The 14058-nt window shown below is 41.6% G+C and overlaps 2 protein-coding genes across 2 annotated transcripts; one reads left to right on the forward strand and one right to left on the reverse strand.

The window, feature by feature from the left end:
- Positions 1-53: 53 nt before the first annotated feature.
- On the forward strand, positions 54-8060 carry tnpo3 (transportin 3). Its single transcript, XM_079582078.1, has 23 exons — positions 54-281; positions 809-1009; positions 1137-1210; positions 1291-1447; positions 1562-1705; positions 1796-1971; positions 2065-2203; positions 2286-2432; positions 2554-2661; positions 2762-2853; positions 2949-3088; positions 3166-3357; positions 3462-3553; positions 3642-3718; positions 3787-3847; positions 3939-4079; positions 4160-4276; positions 4373-4467; positions 4539-4695; positions 4780-4947; positions 5017-5129; positions 7292-7370; positions 7497-8060. Exons 1-22 carry the CDS (start codon positions 162-164, stop codon positions 7350-7352), a joined length of 2772 nt encoding a protein of 923 aa, XP_079438204.1. The 5' UTR covers positions 54-161; the 3' UTR covers positions 7353-7370; positions 7497-8060.
- Positions 8061-9573: 1513 nt separating this feature from the next.
- On the reverse strand, positions 9574-13709 carry irf5 (interferon regulatory factor 5). The gene is made up of 8 exons (XM_079552059.1): positions 13463-13709; positions 12603-12789; positions 12462-12490; positions 12353-12380; positions 11925-12251; positions 10861-11250; positions 10035-10153; positions 9574-9963 (listed from the first exon to the last, which is right to left on the reverse strand). Exons 1-8 carry the CDS (start codon positions 13637-13639, stop codon positions 9781-9783), a joined length of 1440 nt encoding a protein of 479 aa, XP_079408185.1. The 5' UTR covers positions 13640-13709; the 3' UTR covers positions 9574-9780.
- Between the last annotated feature and the right edge of the window lie 349 nt (positions 13710-14058).

The raw sequence follows: 14058 nt of genomic DNA on the forward strand, positions 1-14058 counted from the left end.
AGCGGAACTATGTGCATATCGCTGTTCCTACCCGAACATAGTTGCGGCTGCGCAGGGAAGTCTGTACGAGATGGCGGTCGACTGTGGGACCGATTAGCGGCTTGTACTGTGGCGTGTTGGTCTAATTTTGCCTTATCGTTCGCCTGCTTGTGGCACTAGTCATGGAGGGCGGTAAGCCGAACCTGTCCTTGGTGTACCAGGCGGTCCAGGCCTTGTACCACGACCCAGACCCATCGGGGAAGGAGCGAGCTTCAGTGTGGCTCGGGGAGCTGCAGAGATCGGTAGGAAACTGAGATAGCTAGGGCCAAAGCTGGGCCAAAAATACAAGGCTCCGGCTAGAAAGCAAACTGTGATTTAACTATTGTGTCTGTTCCCCACCAACTGTACAATGTGAAATTAAATTCAACTCTCACTATGAAGGAATTGGACTGTAATACTTAATCCACGCAAAGCTACGCTACATTAATGAATGGACCAAAACAAACACTGATATAATGTGTAGTCATCAGGTTATTGTCTGCCTCGTATTCTCTGAAATAACAACATCACTTATATTTAATCTATGAAGACGGTTGTTCAGAAGGTTTTAGTCCCTGTGGACACACCAGTCAGACCTGCTGTACAGCGCTGAATGCCTGCGTGCTAGCAGGCCGGTGCTGTAACTTAAGGAAGATCTTTCTTCTCTTTTTTACTGTTCCTGTTCCACCACGACGTTGTTGAAATATTTCTCAAACAGAAGGACAGTGAAATGTGACTGTTTGTTAATGCATTCATTTTATGTCAAAACCGTTTTTGCTTCTGTTTTCAGATGTATGCCTGGGAAATATCTGATCAGCTGCTTCAGCTCAAACAGGATGTAGAATCCTGCTACTTTGCTGCTCAGACCATGAAAATGAAGATCCAGACATCATTCTTTGAGCTCCCCCCTGAAACCCACAATGCACTGCGAGACTCGCTTCTAACCCATATCCAAAATTTGAAAGACCTGTCACCCATCATTGTCACCCAGGTAATGATTACTGTTCTAAACAGAATTGTTTATTATGTTGGGCGTGATATCATCAACATGGCACACAAAGGTTTTCAGGTGGAGCGTAGACATTTTTTTGCTGATTAACATTTTGTTTATTTTTCAGCTGGCCTTAGCCATTGCAGATCTTGCTCTTCAAATGGCTACATGGAAAGGATGTGTTCATACACTTATAGAAAAGTCAGTTTTTTGTTCTCTTGACTGACCTACAATTTTGGCACAGGTTGTGCAGATAACTAAGGGTGTGTTTTGTGTTATAGGTACAACAATGACATCAGCTCAATGCCCTTTCTGATAGAAATTCTTACTGTGCTGCCTGAGGAAGTCCACAGTCGCTCTTTAAGGATTGGAGCAAATCGTCGGACAGAGATTATTGAAGATTTAGCATATTATTCAAGCACGGTTGTTACTTTGCTGGTGTGTTTTAACTTTTATTCTTATTTCACAGACAACACTTTTACTGTGTAGTATGTAGTTGTATATGGAAATCTGAATTGATTTTAATTGTCTTTATTTAATAAATGTCTTCAGACTTCCTGTGTGGAGAAGGCTGGTAACGATGAAAAGATGTTAATCAAAGTGTTTCGCTGCTTGGGAAGCTGGTTTAACCTTGGCGTTCTCGATAGCAACTTTATGGCCTCTAATCAACTGTTGATGGTGCTGTTCCAAGTGCTGGTGAGAATATCTATATATCACATGTTTCGGTTATACAGAAGCCATTTTCTGAATACAAAGCAGATACATTCTAACGTTTCTCAATTTCAGCAGAGGGATGAGACTTCCACCAACCTCCATGAGGCGGCATCCGACTGTGTTTGTTCTGCACTCTATGCAATAGAGAATGTGGATACCAACGTGGCTCTGGCTCTGCAGCTTTTTCAGGGCGTTCTTACCTTAGAAACAGCCTATCACATGGCAGTGGCCAGGGAAGATCTTGACAAGTATGTTGTGCACTCTTATTAACATAGCTTTCCAAGTCTGTCTATGTAATCAGTCAAACAAACAGATCACTTAAATTGTTGTTGTTTTTTCAGGGTTTTGAACTACTGTCGAATTTTTACTGAGCTTTGTGAGACATTTTTGGAAACAACAGTCAGGAGTCCTGGTCAGGGAATGGGGGACCTCAGAATCTTGGAACTGCTGTTGATTTGTGCGGGACACCCGCAGTATGAGGTAAGCACTAATTGTGCCGCACAGTTCTCAGTAAGATGATGGTTCTTGAATAAATATGTAATGAAAACCCATTTTGGCCCAGGTGGTGGAGATCTCCTTTAACTTTTGGTACCGACTTGGAGAACATCTGTATAAGATCAATGATGTGGCCCTTCACAGTATATTTAGGCCCTATATTCAAAGATTGTTGCACTGCTTAGCTCGACACTGTCAGCTGGACCCTGATCACGTAAGGACTCACAGCTCTGCTCTGTTACACATTTAAAAACAAGATATATATTATTATTGTTATTGTTGTTATTATTATTATTATTATTTTGAAATCATTTTTTTGGTTTTGTTTCTCACAGGAAGGAATCCCTGAAGACACGGATGACTTTGGAGAGTTCAGAATGAGAGTCTCTGATTTGGTTAAAGATGTTATTTTTCTTGTGGGATCTATGGAATGCTTTACACAGGTTGGTGCAGTTTGTCTCACTAGAACATTTATTTTTGGTTTTATTGTGATTAGGGAGGGGTTTTGCTTTTGAAATGACTTATTCTAAACCTTGTTTCCAGTTATATTCCACACTAAAACAAGGAAACCCTCCCTGGGAAGTAACTGAGGCTGTTCTGTTTATAATGGCATCAATTGCAAAAAGTGTAGATCCGTGAGTGTCAAGTTCTGTTTTTTAATTCTCAATTCTATTTAGAAAAGAAATAATAATAAAAATAACCTTTGTCTTTCTTCATTCTTTCGCTTTAGTGAGAATAATCCAACTCTGACAGAGGTTCTGGAGCAAGTTGTGATGCTTCCAGAAAATGTCCATATGGCAGTCCGTTATACAAGTATAGAGCTGGTTGGAGAGATGAGTGAAGTGGTGGACAGGAATCCTCGGTTCCTTGGTACAAATTTGAACTATTTACTTGTGGTAAAACAATTTGGATCACACTCTTAATCTATCTCTTCTTATTCCACCCAGATTCTGTTTTAAACTATCTTATGAAAGGTCTAAGAGAAAAATCTCTAGCCTCAGCTGCAGCCAAGGCAATCCACAATATCTGCTCCGTGTGCAGAGATCACATGGCTCAACACTTCCAAGGACTGCTGGAAATAGCACGTTCTCTAGACTCTTTTGCTCTGTCAACAGAAGCAGCAGTTGGCCTCCTCAAGGGTAAACTTCTTATCAATATAGTTGAATTAAAGTTGGTTGTTGATGTGTTTTTAAAGTTTATCATATCAATTAATTTCTGATCTTCTCATTTCCAATATGTGCAGGTACTGCGCTTGTCCTGGCTCGTCTTCCATTAGAGAAAATTGCCGAGTGCCTCAGTGACTTGTGCACTGTGCAGGTTCTGGCTCTGAAAAAGGTTTGCATTTTATACATTCTAATGTGCACTTTGACACATTCAATTGATTTATAATTGACTTCACTGATTTGCTGTTTGAACGGATCAGCTTCTAGCAGAGGGATCAGCAAACGGGAAATCAGCCGATCCGACTGTGTGGCTGGATAGACTGGCTGTTATTTTCAGGTACTGCCGCCGGTCATTTGAATGTAAACAAATATTGGCCACATGGGAGACTAAACCTTTTTTTCCAGGCACACAAACCCTATTGTGGAAAATGGACAGACACATCCCTGTCAGAAAGTTATCCAAGAGGTAAATCACCTCTTTCATCTTATACAGTATTTTACTCCTTATTCTTTGGCGTAAAATGTATCTTACACTTTACTTGACTTTTTTTTGCTAGATCTGGCCTGTACTATCAGAAACATTAAACACTCATCAAGCTGATAACAGAATCGTGGAGCGATGCTGCCGTTGTCTCCGCTTTGCTGTGCGATGTGTTGGAAAAGGCTCGGCATCTCTGCTACAACCGCTCGTCACGCAGGTATGATCTCCACTAATACATTTTCTACATTATACATTTGTTGTGACGTTGGTGTGAGTGACGAGGCCTGTTGCGTGCAGATGGTGAGCGTGTACCAAGTGCATCCACACTCATGTTTCCTGTACCTTGGAAGCATCTTGGTGGATGAATATGGTATGGAGGAGGGATGCAGACAGGGCTTACTTGATATGCTGCAGGTAAACTTGAATACATATAAGAAAAAAATGCAGATTCATGTTTGTATTAACTGTTTGGAGCAGCCTCAATCATTCTGAAACACTTTTACTCCTCAGGCTCTGTGTATGCCAACGTTTCAGTTGTTGGAACAGCCTAATGGTCTGAGGAATCACCCTGATACTGTAGATGACCTGTTCAGACTGGCTACCAGGCAAGTTGTTTACTGTGGTTTAATCCTTTTAGAGTTACATTTTGCAGAATTGACATTTTTCCTGTTCATAGGTTTGTCCAGAGAAGTCCTGTCACTTTACTCAGTAGCGGTATAGTGGTCCACATAATTCAGTGTGCCATTGCAGCCACTTCGTTGGATCACCGAGACGCAAACTGCAGTGTGATGAAGTTTGTCCGAGACTTTGTCCATAGTGGTGTTGCTAATGACGTAAGTTTGATAAGATATGCCTGACACATTGTTCACCACTTTACATTAAAATCAAGGAATTTAATGAACTTTTTGTTGATGTAGCATGAGGAAGATTTCGAAGTGAGGAAGCAGCTGATTCGTCAAGCCATGGAGCAGCATGGTCAGCAGCTGGTCACTCAGCTCGTGCACTCGTGTTGTTTCTGTCTACCCCCATACACACTGCCGGACGTCGCAGAAGTGCTGTGGGAAATCATGTTTTTTGACAGGCCGGTCAGTACTTACTGCTTTAACTCCTCGGGCGTCACTGTTGCAAGCACTTAATATTGTTTTTTGTTCTAGACGTTCTGTCGATGGCTGGAAAACGCTCTGAAGGGTTTACCAAAAGAGACATCAGGAGGGGCTGTGACGGTCACGCACAAGCAGCTTACTGATTTCCATAAGCAAATCACCAGGTGAGATCATAAATAATATCTAAGGCTGTCATAGTTATAATGAGCTGAACTCACTCTTTAATCCTGTGTTTGATGCTTCTAAACAGTAAAATGCGTCAGTGTTGAACTTAGACAGTTGTATTGGGGGCAAAGGGCTGATTTACTCAGGATATTCATATTTAGTAGGTTCTTTAGGAAGTTTCTTTCTCTTATGGTTCTGAAATGATAAGCAAAAGTCTTCAACATAGAATATATAAAATAAATGTACAAACATGTGACCGCTTTTCATCGTGATGTTTCTCAGCTTCTCTGAGGCCTTGGAAGTTAAAGCTCTGACTGAGGTCTCTATCACTTTCGGTTCCAGAGATATCGGCCTTTTATCGATAGCTGACATTGTAAAATACCCAAATAGGTCAACCTTTACTCACCTTTCCTTTTCAAGTGTGAGACAATTAAGCACAGGTGTCTGTTGGAGCTTGTTCTGTGGTTGGAGTCGCAAGTCACAGTTCATCGCTCTGGTCACCCGTATTGTGCCGCTCTGTGTATTTCCAATAGTCACTTTCCGGTCGCCTGCCAACACGGGGAATAAATGTGAGCTGGCCGCTCATGGTGCGAGTGCACTGTGAAGGTTACGTCTCTGCTGTAATTGGCTAAAAAGGGTCTAATTTGGTACATTTTCATTGCTTTAGAGGCAGATGAAGGTCATGTCAATGGACAAAGGGTCTGAAGGGGTTAACTTATTTATAATTATATTTAATTGAAATGTGATATGAGCGGTTGCAATGTTGTCACATCCAGGGCCTGTGGTAGGAAATGTTAATGTTATAAATTTATAATAATAGTTCTATGATAGCAAAACAATGTTCACCAACAGCATTGCCTCCCTTGCTCTGTAACAGAAGGTACTTTAAAAAACAGCATTAGATGCCTGGATGCATCAGCTGTGCGTAAGCAAACAACAGCAGCTCACATTAATCAAATGTCCAAAGTGTGATCAATCAGATTTTTAAAATCAACAGCATTAGTTGTAACCATTTAGTTATTTTTAGAAATCCTTGACTAAATGGAATGAATAAATGCTGCGGAGAGGCAGATATTTTGATGCAATGTATTATTCATACATGTTACAACAGGATGCTGTTCTGTTGTCCAACCCTGGAAAGTTTCTGTTCAGACAGGTTAATCTCAGGGCGGGAACGAAGAAAAACTGGAAGACAAATACAATCCCGATCCAAAGCCAGTTGAAAGAAAACAAAATCCCATTTTGCATGTTTGGATCTTAACAAGGTTCCAAGTTGAAATTCAATATGTAACAAGAAGAAATGGGAATGAGACAAAACGTTTTGAATAAACCTTTAATTGAAAACAACAACTGAAAAAGCTGTTTTGCAGCTGATCAAAAGTTTAGGACCCACTTAAAAGAAAAACAGAAATCAAAGTTCTAAACATGAATTCGGTAATGAGTAGCTCCACCGTTATTGTTGATCACCTAAAAAATTAATTGTGGCACGCTTAATGCAGGAGGTGAGAGGGAACATTTGAAGATGGTGAAGACGGCGTCACGAAGTACAAATTCTGTTTGTAACTGTTGCTCATTTTTGTAAACTTCCCTTGCCATCCACCCCATTAGTTTTAGATCAGGGGAACACGCAGGATGGTCCAAAAGAGTGATGCAAGCAGTCCTTTGTCCTGCGGGCATTGTGGACTGTAGCTTTGTCCTGTTGAAAAACCCAGTGGTTCCCACAGACGAGGGCCTCAGTCATGAGGGATTCTCTCTATAACATCTGCGCAAAGCCAGCAGTGGTTTAACGCCCCTGAACCACCTGAAGCTCCATTGTTCCACTGAAGGAAAAAGCACCACAGGTCATTATGGCGCCCCCTCCGCTGTGGAGCGTAGAAAACGGCTCAGGTGGATCTGCAAGTCCTGTCAGTAACGTTGGGATGGTTACATTCTCACTTTCTCATCAGAAAATAAAACTTTCCTATGTTAGTTTTATTGTTATTTTCAATAAAGGGTTTACTCTTTGGAACCTTAAGAAGATTCAACCATGCAAAAATATTTTTTTACCTGTTTGAGGTTTTAAACTTTTGACGGGGACTGTATGTTTCGTTCAGACATTCGAACTTATGACTTAGACGTACATTGTTTCAGGCTTAATACTTGTGTTTCTCTCCTTTTGTAGTGCGGAGGAATGTAAACAGGTGTGTTGGGCCGTGAGAGAATTCACCAGGCTCTTCCGATAGCTGTGTTGATAACATCAGGTAAAACACATTTCAAATATTGCCTGTGGTTTAGTATTATTTTTATTAACTTCTTTTTGAGTAAAACAAACATTGAAATTGCTTTAGAATTATGTATATACAATATCAAGTGTTTTTTCCCCTTAGGTTATTTTTTGTTGGCTGACATTATGAAGTGAGCAAATTTCTGCTAAAGCAGAGAACCCAAAGGGACACAGTCATAAGGGAGGCTGGACATTGAATGTGACATGAATGAATCGCTCTCAAATGGACTAATAGATGAGCGATGAGCCCCCTGTCCCCACTAACACCACCTCCCGCTCAAGAATCCACTGCAGAAAGCGCTTGGGTGGGCTGGACTCGAAGTCGACAAAGTTCAGTGGGCGGAGAACTGAAAAAACAGGATGTGCCTGTCTACAGTTTTTAAAAGAGATGATTTATTTTTGTCTTATAAACTTGTCAAGTTGTTTATGTTGTGCCATATTAAAGAGCCAAATCAATCCCCTACAGCTCTTTAGCAAATAAGGTGGTGTTCATTTGGAGAGGCAAACATCCCAGAAAAGGCTCACTGTTGGTTTGGCATCACCTTTGACCTTTTTAAAGTTGTCTTATTTTAGTTTTATCACAGTTAAGCTGCGACAGGGTTAAATCTTACATGACATCACTGATGATCAACCATGTTATCAACAATAAAAACAACTGAAACAAGCTGTGGCACCGTTGTTCTGTTTACAATGACCCCAGAATCAAATTGGCAAGTCAATGCTTTTCAGTAGCACATTTTATTAACTGTTAAACGCAGTAGTCTAATTCAAAGTAAGATCTCAACTGTTGTAACTTTTAAGTTTAAAGTGAAATGCGGATACAAAGCTGTAAAAATGATCAGAGTCATTGTCTACATAACAAAAGAAAATTGAGTTTTAAATGCTTTAAGTACACCCCTGACAGCCATCATTTGTCATTTCATTTGTTAATTTCAGCAGAAGAACTGGGCTATTTCGGACACCGTGGGGTTTTCCGGTGCAGACACCTGCTCTAGAATACATTACTATTCGGGGCCAATGGGATCTTTGAATTGGTAAAGGGTTGTGGTGCTCTGGACTTTAGGACTGCCTGGTCTGTGTAGCATGGTCCGATCTTTATCAGATGGGATCATTACCAAAGCGGGGCTCATCCTCTTACCTTGCCTGCCAGCTGAATTCTTGCGGTATTTGTGGGTTCACAAACACATCACTGATAATGTTAGTGGCACTGTATCAATCTGGCTCCTGTCAATGCTCCGAGGACAGACATCCTCACTCACCTACGCTCTGTGGCAAGCTCCACCCTAGACCAGCTGCATTTTAGAGACAACTAAAGCCGTCTGCTTCTTCACAAAGTTCACACCACTGATTGCTTAAATCTCCCTGTAACTCATGTGACTGACCAGCAGGACCAGTGTGTGGTGCAAAGTATCTGTATTTGAGCATAGACCTGCATTGAATCAAAGTGACGATACCAAAAACACGATCACAATGGTTTTTTTTAATCGTCATATTGCCCAGCCCTTGCGGTCATCTATTTTCTGATGACTCTCGACCATCGTGGGCTGTACGTGTCTGAGGGGAACAAGCTGGAGAACCGGTCAGTCTACCTCAGGGCAGCTGACCACCATGAGGGAATTCATAATGCAATGTAATGAGTCTTTGAGTGTCCAGAAAAACACTATAAACTGTCATTATTATTGAGATGGTGGGCAGTTTCAAGAACTTGGGCGTTCATCCAAACAGTGAACTGTACAAGAAGAGCCAAAGTCACCTCCATGTTCTGAGACTGAGGCACCGGGCTGAGCGGAGCAGGAACAAGCTGGTCAGCTACTGCAGGTCCTTCATCTCCATCGCTGTCCAACTGTACAGTTCATGAATTATTCATGTTAACACTATGAACAAAACCTGCCACTGTCACTATCAGTGTATGTAAATACAAAGTTCATTTCTCTTTTGCTTTTCCTTGTAAATGTCTTTATAAAATATCTTTCTTCTATCTTTCTTCTTTGATATTCCTTTTTCTAACTGCACCTAGCCATTTTTGAAAGCAGCTGGAAGAAGTGAATCTCTCTGTGAGACAAAGTAAAGTACCATACACTGGATGTAGCCTCATCCTTGTGTTTGGAGAAAAAAAACTCAGCTGCTCACAACATTGTCATTAAAGATAAGTAACATGAAGCAAAGTTTATATCTGGCAAAATACTGTTTTTATTTAAGGGTTTTTAGCACCAGGAATGGAGAACATGATCGACACAAATATCCTTTTGCGATGCATTTAAGCTGCACCAAGGTTTCTTGACAGAAATGTTGTAACCATTGAAATCATTTTTTGATCGATACACACTTTTTTGATCAAGAGTATCTTAAAAGGTGAAACTCTTGATTTGATCATGAGTCTCCAGTCATCAGTGCGTCAGGGGCCAGCCCTGGCTGTGCTGGTTTTGGAGAAGTCTCTGCAGCTCTTTGAACTGCTGCACCGTCAGGTCTTTCACGTCTGGGTTGGAGATCTGGAGCCGAATACTGTCTGTAGACCAGCTCAACTCTCCTGAGAACATCTCTGTCAGGATACGAGCCACTACAGGTACAACCTACCAGACATGAACATTCAGAGAAATGTGTGAAATCAAAACCTTAAAATTATTTACATATATTCACCAACCTGGACAATTATTAGTTTCTTTTCTTTAGGTTTCCTGTCAGGCCAGTCCTCTCCGAAACAAAAAGTGATTTCAAACGGAGGGGGATTTTCTGCTTCACCCTTCTGAAACATAATCAGCCCTGTGGAATTGTTTTCATTAATTGGTGTACAGAGAATAAGAGCCTTCCTCCAGACAGATACTAGTTTGCCTTGTGCGAAATAAGATATGAAATTTCTATTTAAGTGAACAATGTTTGCATGTTAAACTTTAAGGCACATTCACACTTGGCCCACTTTTAGTGAACTCTGGTTCTGTTTGGTAGTGAATGCACCAGGTAACACTGGTGTAATAACTACCAAACTAAAGCTAATGGAAGCAAACTGATTATCTCTCCCTTTGCTTTGGCATCCGATCATCCAAGTGCAGCTGTTTCTCCAGTGTGCTAATGTAGACAAGCTTTGGGGGGCCCCCTGCACTAGCTCTGAGAACCCCAAGGGGGCCCCGGATCCCACTGGGGCCCCCTTGACTGGTCTTGTGCGTTTGGCTACTACACATGTGTGAATACTGTTCTGGTCTCATTGTCGTGGGTTTCACTTTGACAATTTGCCGAATGTCTCTCCCAGCACTTTACCTCCTTTCACCCGTGTCAATCAAATATATTCAACAAGCCAAAAGTCAAAAAATAACTTCCTACAGTGCACACATCTAAGAAATTTGAATGAAAACTTGCATTTTTACAAGGGGATTAATGGATCTTTCCTGGAAGTGAACCTGGGCCTGAACACACCCTTAAAACAAACATTTGAACATAATTGTAAAACATGCAAACCAATTGTTCCTAGTTACCTTGGAGAAAGTCATTCAGGCTGAAGACTTTTATCTTCTTTTCTCGTTCCATAGGATTTGGAACGGGCTGTTGAGGAACTCCCGGACCGGACCAGAAAACTTTACATTGGCAGAGGCGGATGGCATAGATGTCTTGTTGCCAGATCTCCAGGATGAGGCCACGGTCCAACACATCCAAAAGTGCAGCAGTGTAAAAACGCTGTTTCTGATTCTGGATCTGCTCAGTCCCAGGAAATAGGACCTGCTGCAAATGGACTGGTCCAAAGAGGTCTACTTGTTCCGGGGTGGGCTCCAGGTGCCCCGAGTACAGGCGACACCCCTGGGTGTTACTGACAGTCAATGAGCCTGACGTGCGACCGCGGTACAGGAATTTAAGATCCAGATCCGTTACTGCAGGTAAACAATAAAAATGCATGGTTGCAATTGGTTTATTTATGCAAAACTGTCTTTTTTTGTGATTACTATTGTTTCCTCGTGAAAAAACATGGAGTGTTTAATTCCTGCATTCACCACCTCAACAACTCAAACAACTTGCCTGCACTACAAAATCTTTGTTATAGTTGGTAGCTGTTGATTTGATCATTGTTTTGGTGCCAGCAGATGTTTCGTACTTAGAAAATAGTTCAGATTACTTTCACTTGACTTGTCTGTCTTGGATTTGTTCCATAAAGTACTGATGTGCCGCCTAGTTCTTTAAAATCCTGGATGAATAAGGCTTCCTGGGCTTTTTGACAATGAGAATCTATAAACATTTAGTCAAATTTGTCAACCTGTTTGATTAATATCTTATTTATACAGGGAGAAGACCTAATGGGTGTTCCGCAGATGAGGCTCTGGATGAGGTGATTCTCAGTCCGGGCCCCTGGACTATGGAACAACCTTCATTTATAGTTAATTGCTACATCTCTGACTTTCTTTAATTGTCTATTTGTTCTTTGGCATTGATTTGCATTAAAACAACATTTTCCCTCGTCTGATAATTGTGTAATGTTGCTCATAAACCAGTAGCTGATGTGTGTAGTGAATGCATTGCAGTCAAATTGATCTTCTTTAAACTTACTTACATGGGACACTACTGAGCAGGTCATATTTGCAATTTTGTGTTTGAGTCTCTGCCTCTGTGTGAACTACACCCATAGTGTTGGTGTCCATCACAGAAGAGCTTGGCAGAGAGTTTAGATCCGTAAGGTCCATAAAGGAAGATGCTTGGTCCACAACATGGCCTGAGGCCTGGAAGTCTTGCCGGGGAAGGTCATGGTTTACAGGTGGGTTGGAGTGCATAGCTTCTGGAAGAAGTGGCATGGGTATGATTTGTGGTAATGTCTCATTTGAAGAAAGGCTAAAGGGATTAACTTCAGTGCGGCCTGGGAAGAGGTTGTGGGGCTGTGGATCTGAGAAGTAGCCAATAGAATAAAACATTAAGATCACCAAAAACAAGAAATAGTCTTTATCAAAGAGACCTTTAAAGTTGGAAAGATTATGTAATACTTACTGATATTAAGGTCCATTAAATTTGGCATCTTAGAATAAAATATACACAAATTAAGTAGCTGCAAATAGAATAGTGCATTAGGTTTAGACTTTAGAGTATAATTGTTTACCTCTTCTTCATCGTCATCATCACCAGCATCTAGAAAATAGGAACACTATCATAAGTACATTTTGGAAAATAATGTTTGTTTTAATGATGAAAAATAAAACATCTGCATCAACTGCAATAGAATTGCTCAAAGAGGTCTTACCTGCAAAGCCTACATTGTCACACACCTCGTAGATTTTGTACGGTTGGAGTGGAGTCTCTTTGGTCCCATCGTATTTCAGCTGAAATTCACGGCTCTTGTTGAGCGCGCAGCGAAGGTTTGCTTTCCATTTTGCTGGATCAGGCTCATCCACACCTTCCTGATACTTTCCCGTTTCAAGAGCCCACGCCTGGCTCCCAAGAGACAGAGAGACAGGTCAAAAACCTTGTTCACCAGAGGTGGGTAGAGTAGCCAGTATAGTAAAAAGTAGTGACCAAAATAATTATTCAAGTAAAGGTAAAAAGAAATACTTGGAGAAAATGAGTAATTTTCAATTATTAGTTATTTTCAATTATGTCGTAAATTGTGTGAGATGAAACAAAATGGCAACAAAGTGAAATCTTTGTTTTTTCATTTATAACAATTGATATACTAGTGTTTATGGACAACCAGCAAAGAAACTGAATCTTTGTCTTAACAGCATTTCGATTACAGGTTTTCCTGTGCTGTAAACGAGCCTCAGAATGTAGGACCCCAAAGGCTAGATAAATACTTACAATTGACCGTTTCACTGATGTTTATACCATTACTGGTTTCCAAACTGTTCCTTTTTGCAAATTTGTAATATTTGTGCATCCCTGTGAGGTAACTTCCTGTATGTCTAGAGTCTCCATTCATTGTTTATTTATATTCTACTTGAGTGAGCCACTTTCACCATGAAAAATATGTTAAAGGTTTAAAGCCTATTCCTTTTACACGACTGACTGCGAGTCATCATCTCATCACTCGGGGTCCTCCATGGGTGGGAGCAGGTACGTTGCTCTGGGCCCCACGAAGGTGTCTGAGGTGACAGGCCAGCTTACCTTGAAAATAGTGTTTTCCTCCTCTGATGTTGGCAGGTGTCGTGTTGCGTGCTTCCAGGGGATCTGAAAGAGGCGGCGGTCCGGGCTCAGCCACTGCAGCCCGGGGTATTTGCCGCTGCTCACCTGGGCCAACAACCAGGGCTTCAGCCGCACTCGCCGCGACTGCTGGGCGCTCATGCTTCAGCGGGCTGCGGGCAAAACGAGGGGTCAGCTGACTTTGCCAATGCAGCAACATTAAGCTACGTGACCTATGGTTCATTAAGCACCCATCACCGCGTAATCGACTGAGTCCCGGCGCGTGTGGGTGGGTTCAAGCACCAGCAGCAAAGTATAGGAAATGGTTCAAGCGACAAACCCGACAGGGGGAAGTGGATCACGAGGACAGTTTGTGACAATTAGATAAAACATGTGTGTGTGTCGAATATACCACACGAATTGCCCGATGATTCTTGAGTTGTTGGCTAATAAAGGGGAAGCGTAAAAACTGTCTAGAAACGAGCGAATGGACTTACCCGAACCTGGCCTGCTGCTGCTTCAGGTGCACTGTGCGCCGCTGGGCAAACTGTTCCGCCACGAATAATAACAAAAAAATAGTA

This window comes from Gobius niger (genome assembly GCF_951799975.1).
Source record: "Gobius niger genome assembly, chromosome: 2".
Classification (NCBI taxonomy): domain Eukaryota; kingdom Metazoa; phylum Chordata; class Actinopteri; order Gobiiformes; family Gobiidae; genus Gobius; species Gobius niger.

Bases quoted from the DNA above. Each gene is read 5' to 3' on its own strand.
- tnpo3 (XM_079582078.1), top strand. From the start codon at position 162: ATGGAGGGCGGTAAGCCGAACCTGTCCTTGGTGTACCAGGCGGTCCAG. The intron at 2,433-2,553 runs GTAAGGACTCAC...TGTTTCTCACAG, and splicing joins GTCAGCTGGACCCTGATCAC to GAAGGAATCCCTGAAGACAC. The intron at 3,554-3,641 runs GTTTGCATTTTA...TGAACGGATCAG, and splicing joins AGGTTCTGGCTCTGAAAAAG to CTTCTAGCAGAGGGATCAGC.
- irf5 (XM_079552059.1), bottom strand. From the start codon at position 13,639: ATGAGCGCCCAGCAGTCGCGGCGAGTGCGGCTGAAGCCCTGGTTGTTG. The intron at 12,381-12,461 runs GTAAACAATTAT...TTTTATTCTAAG, and splicing joins ATGATGACGATGAAGAAGAG to ATGCCAAATTTAATGGACCT. The intron at 10,154-10,860 runs GTAACTAGGAAC...ACAATTCCACAG, and splicing joins CCTGAATGACTTTCTCCAAG to GGCTGATTATGTTTCAGAAG.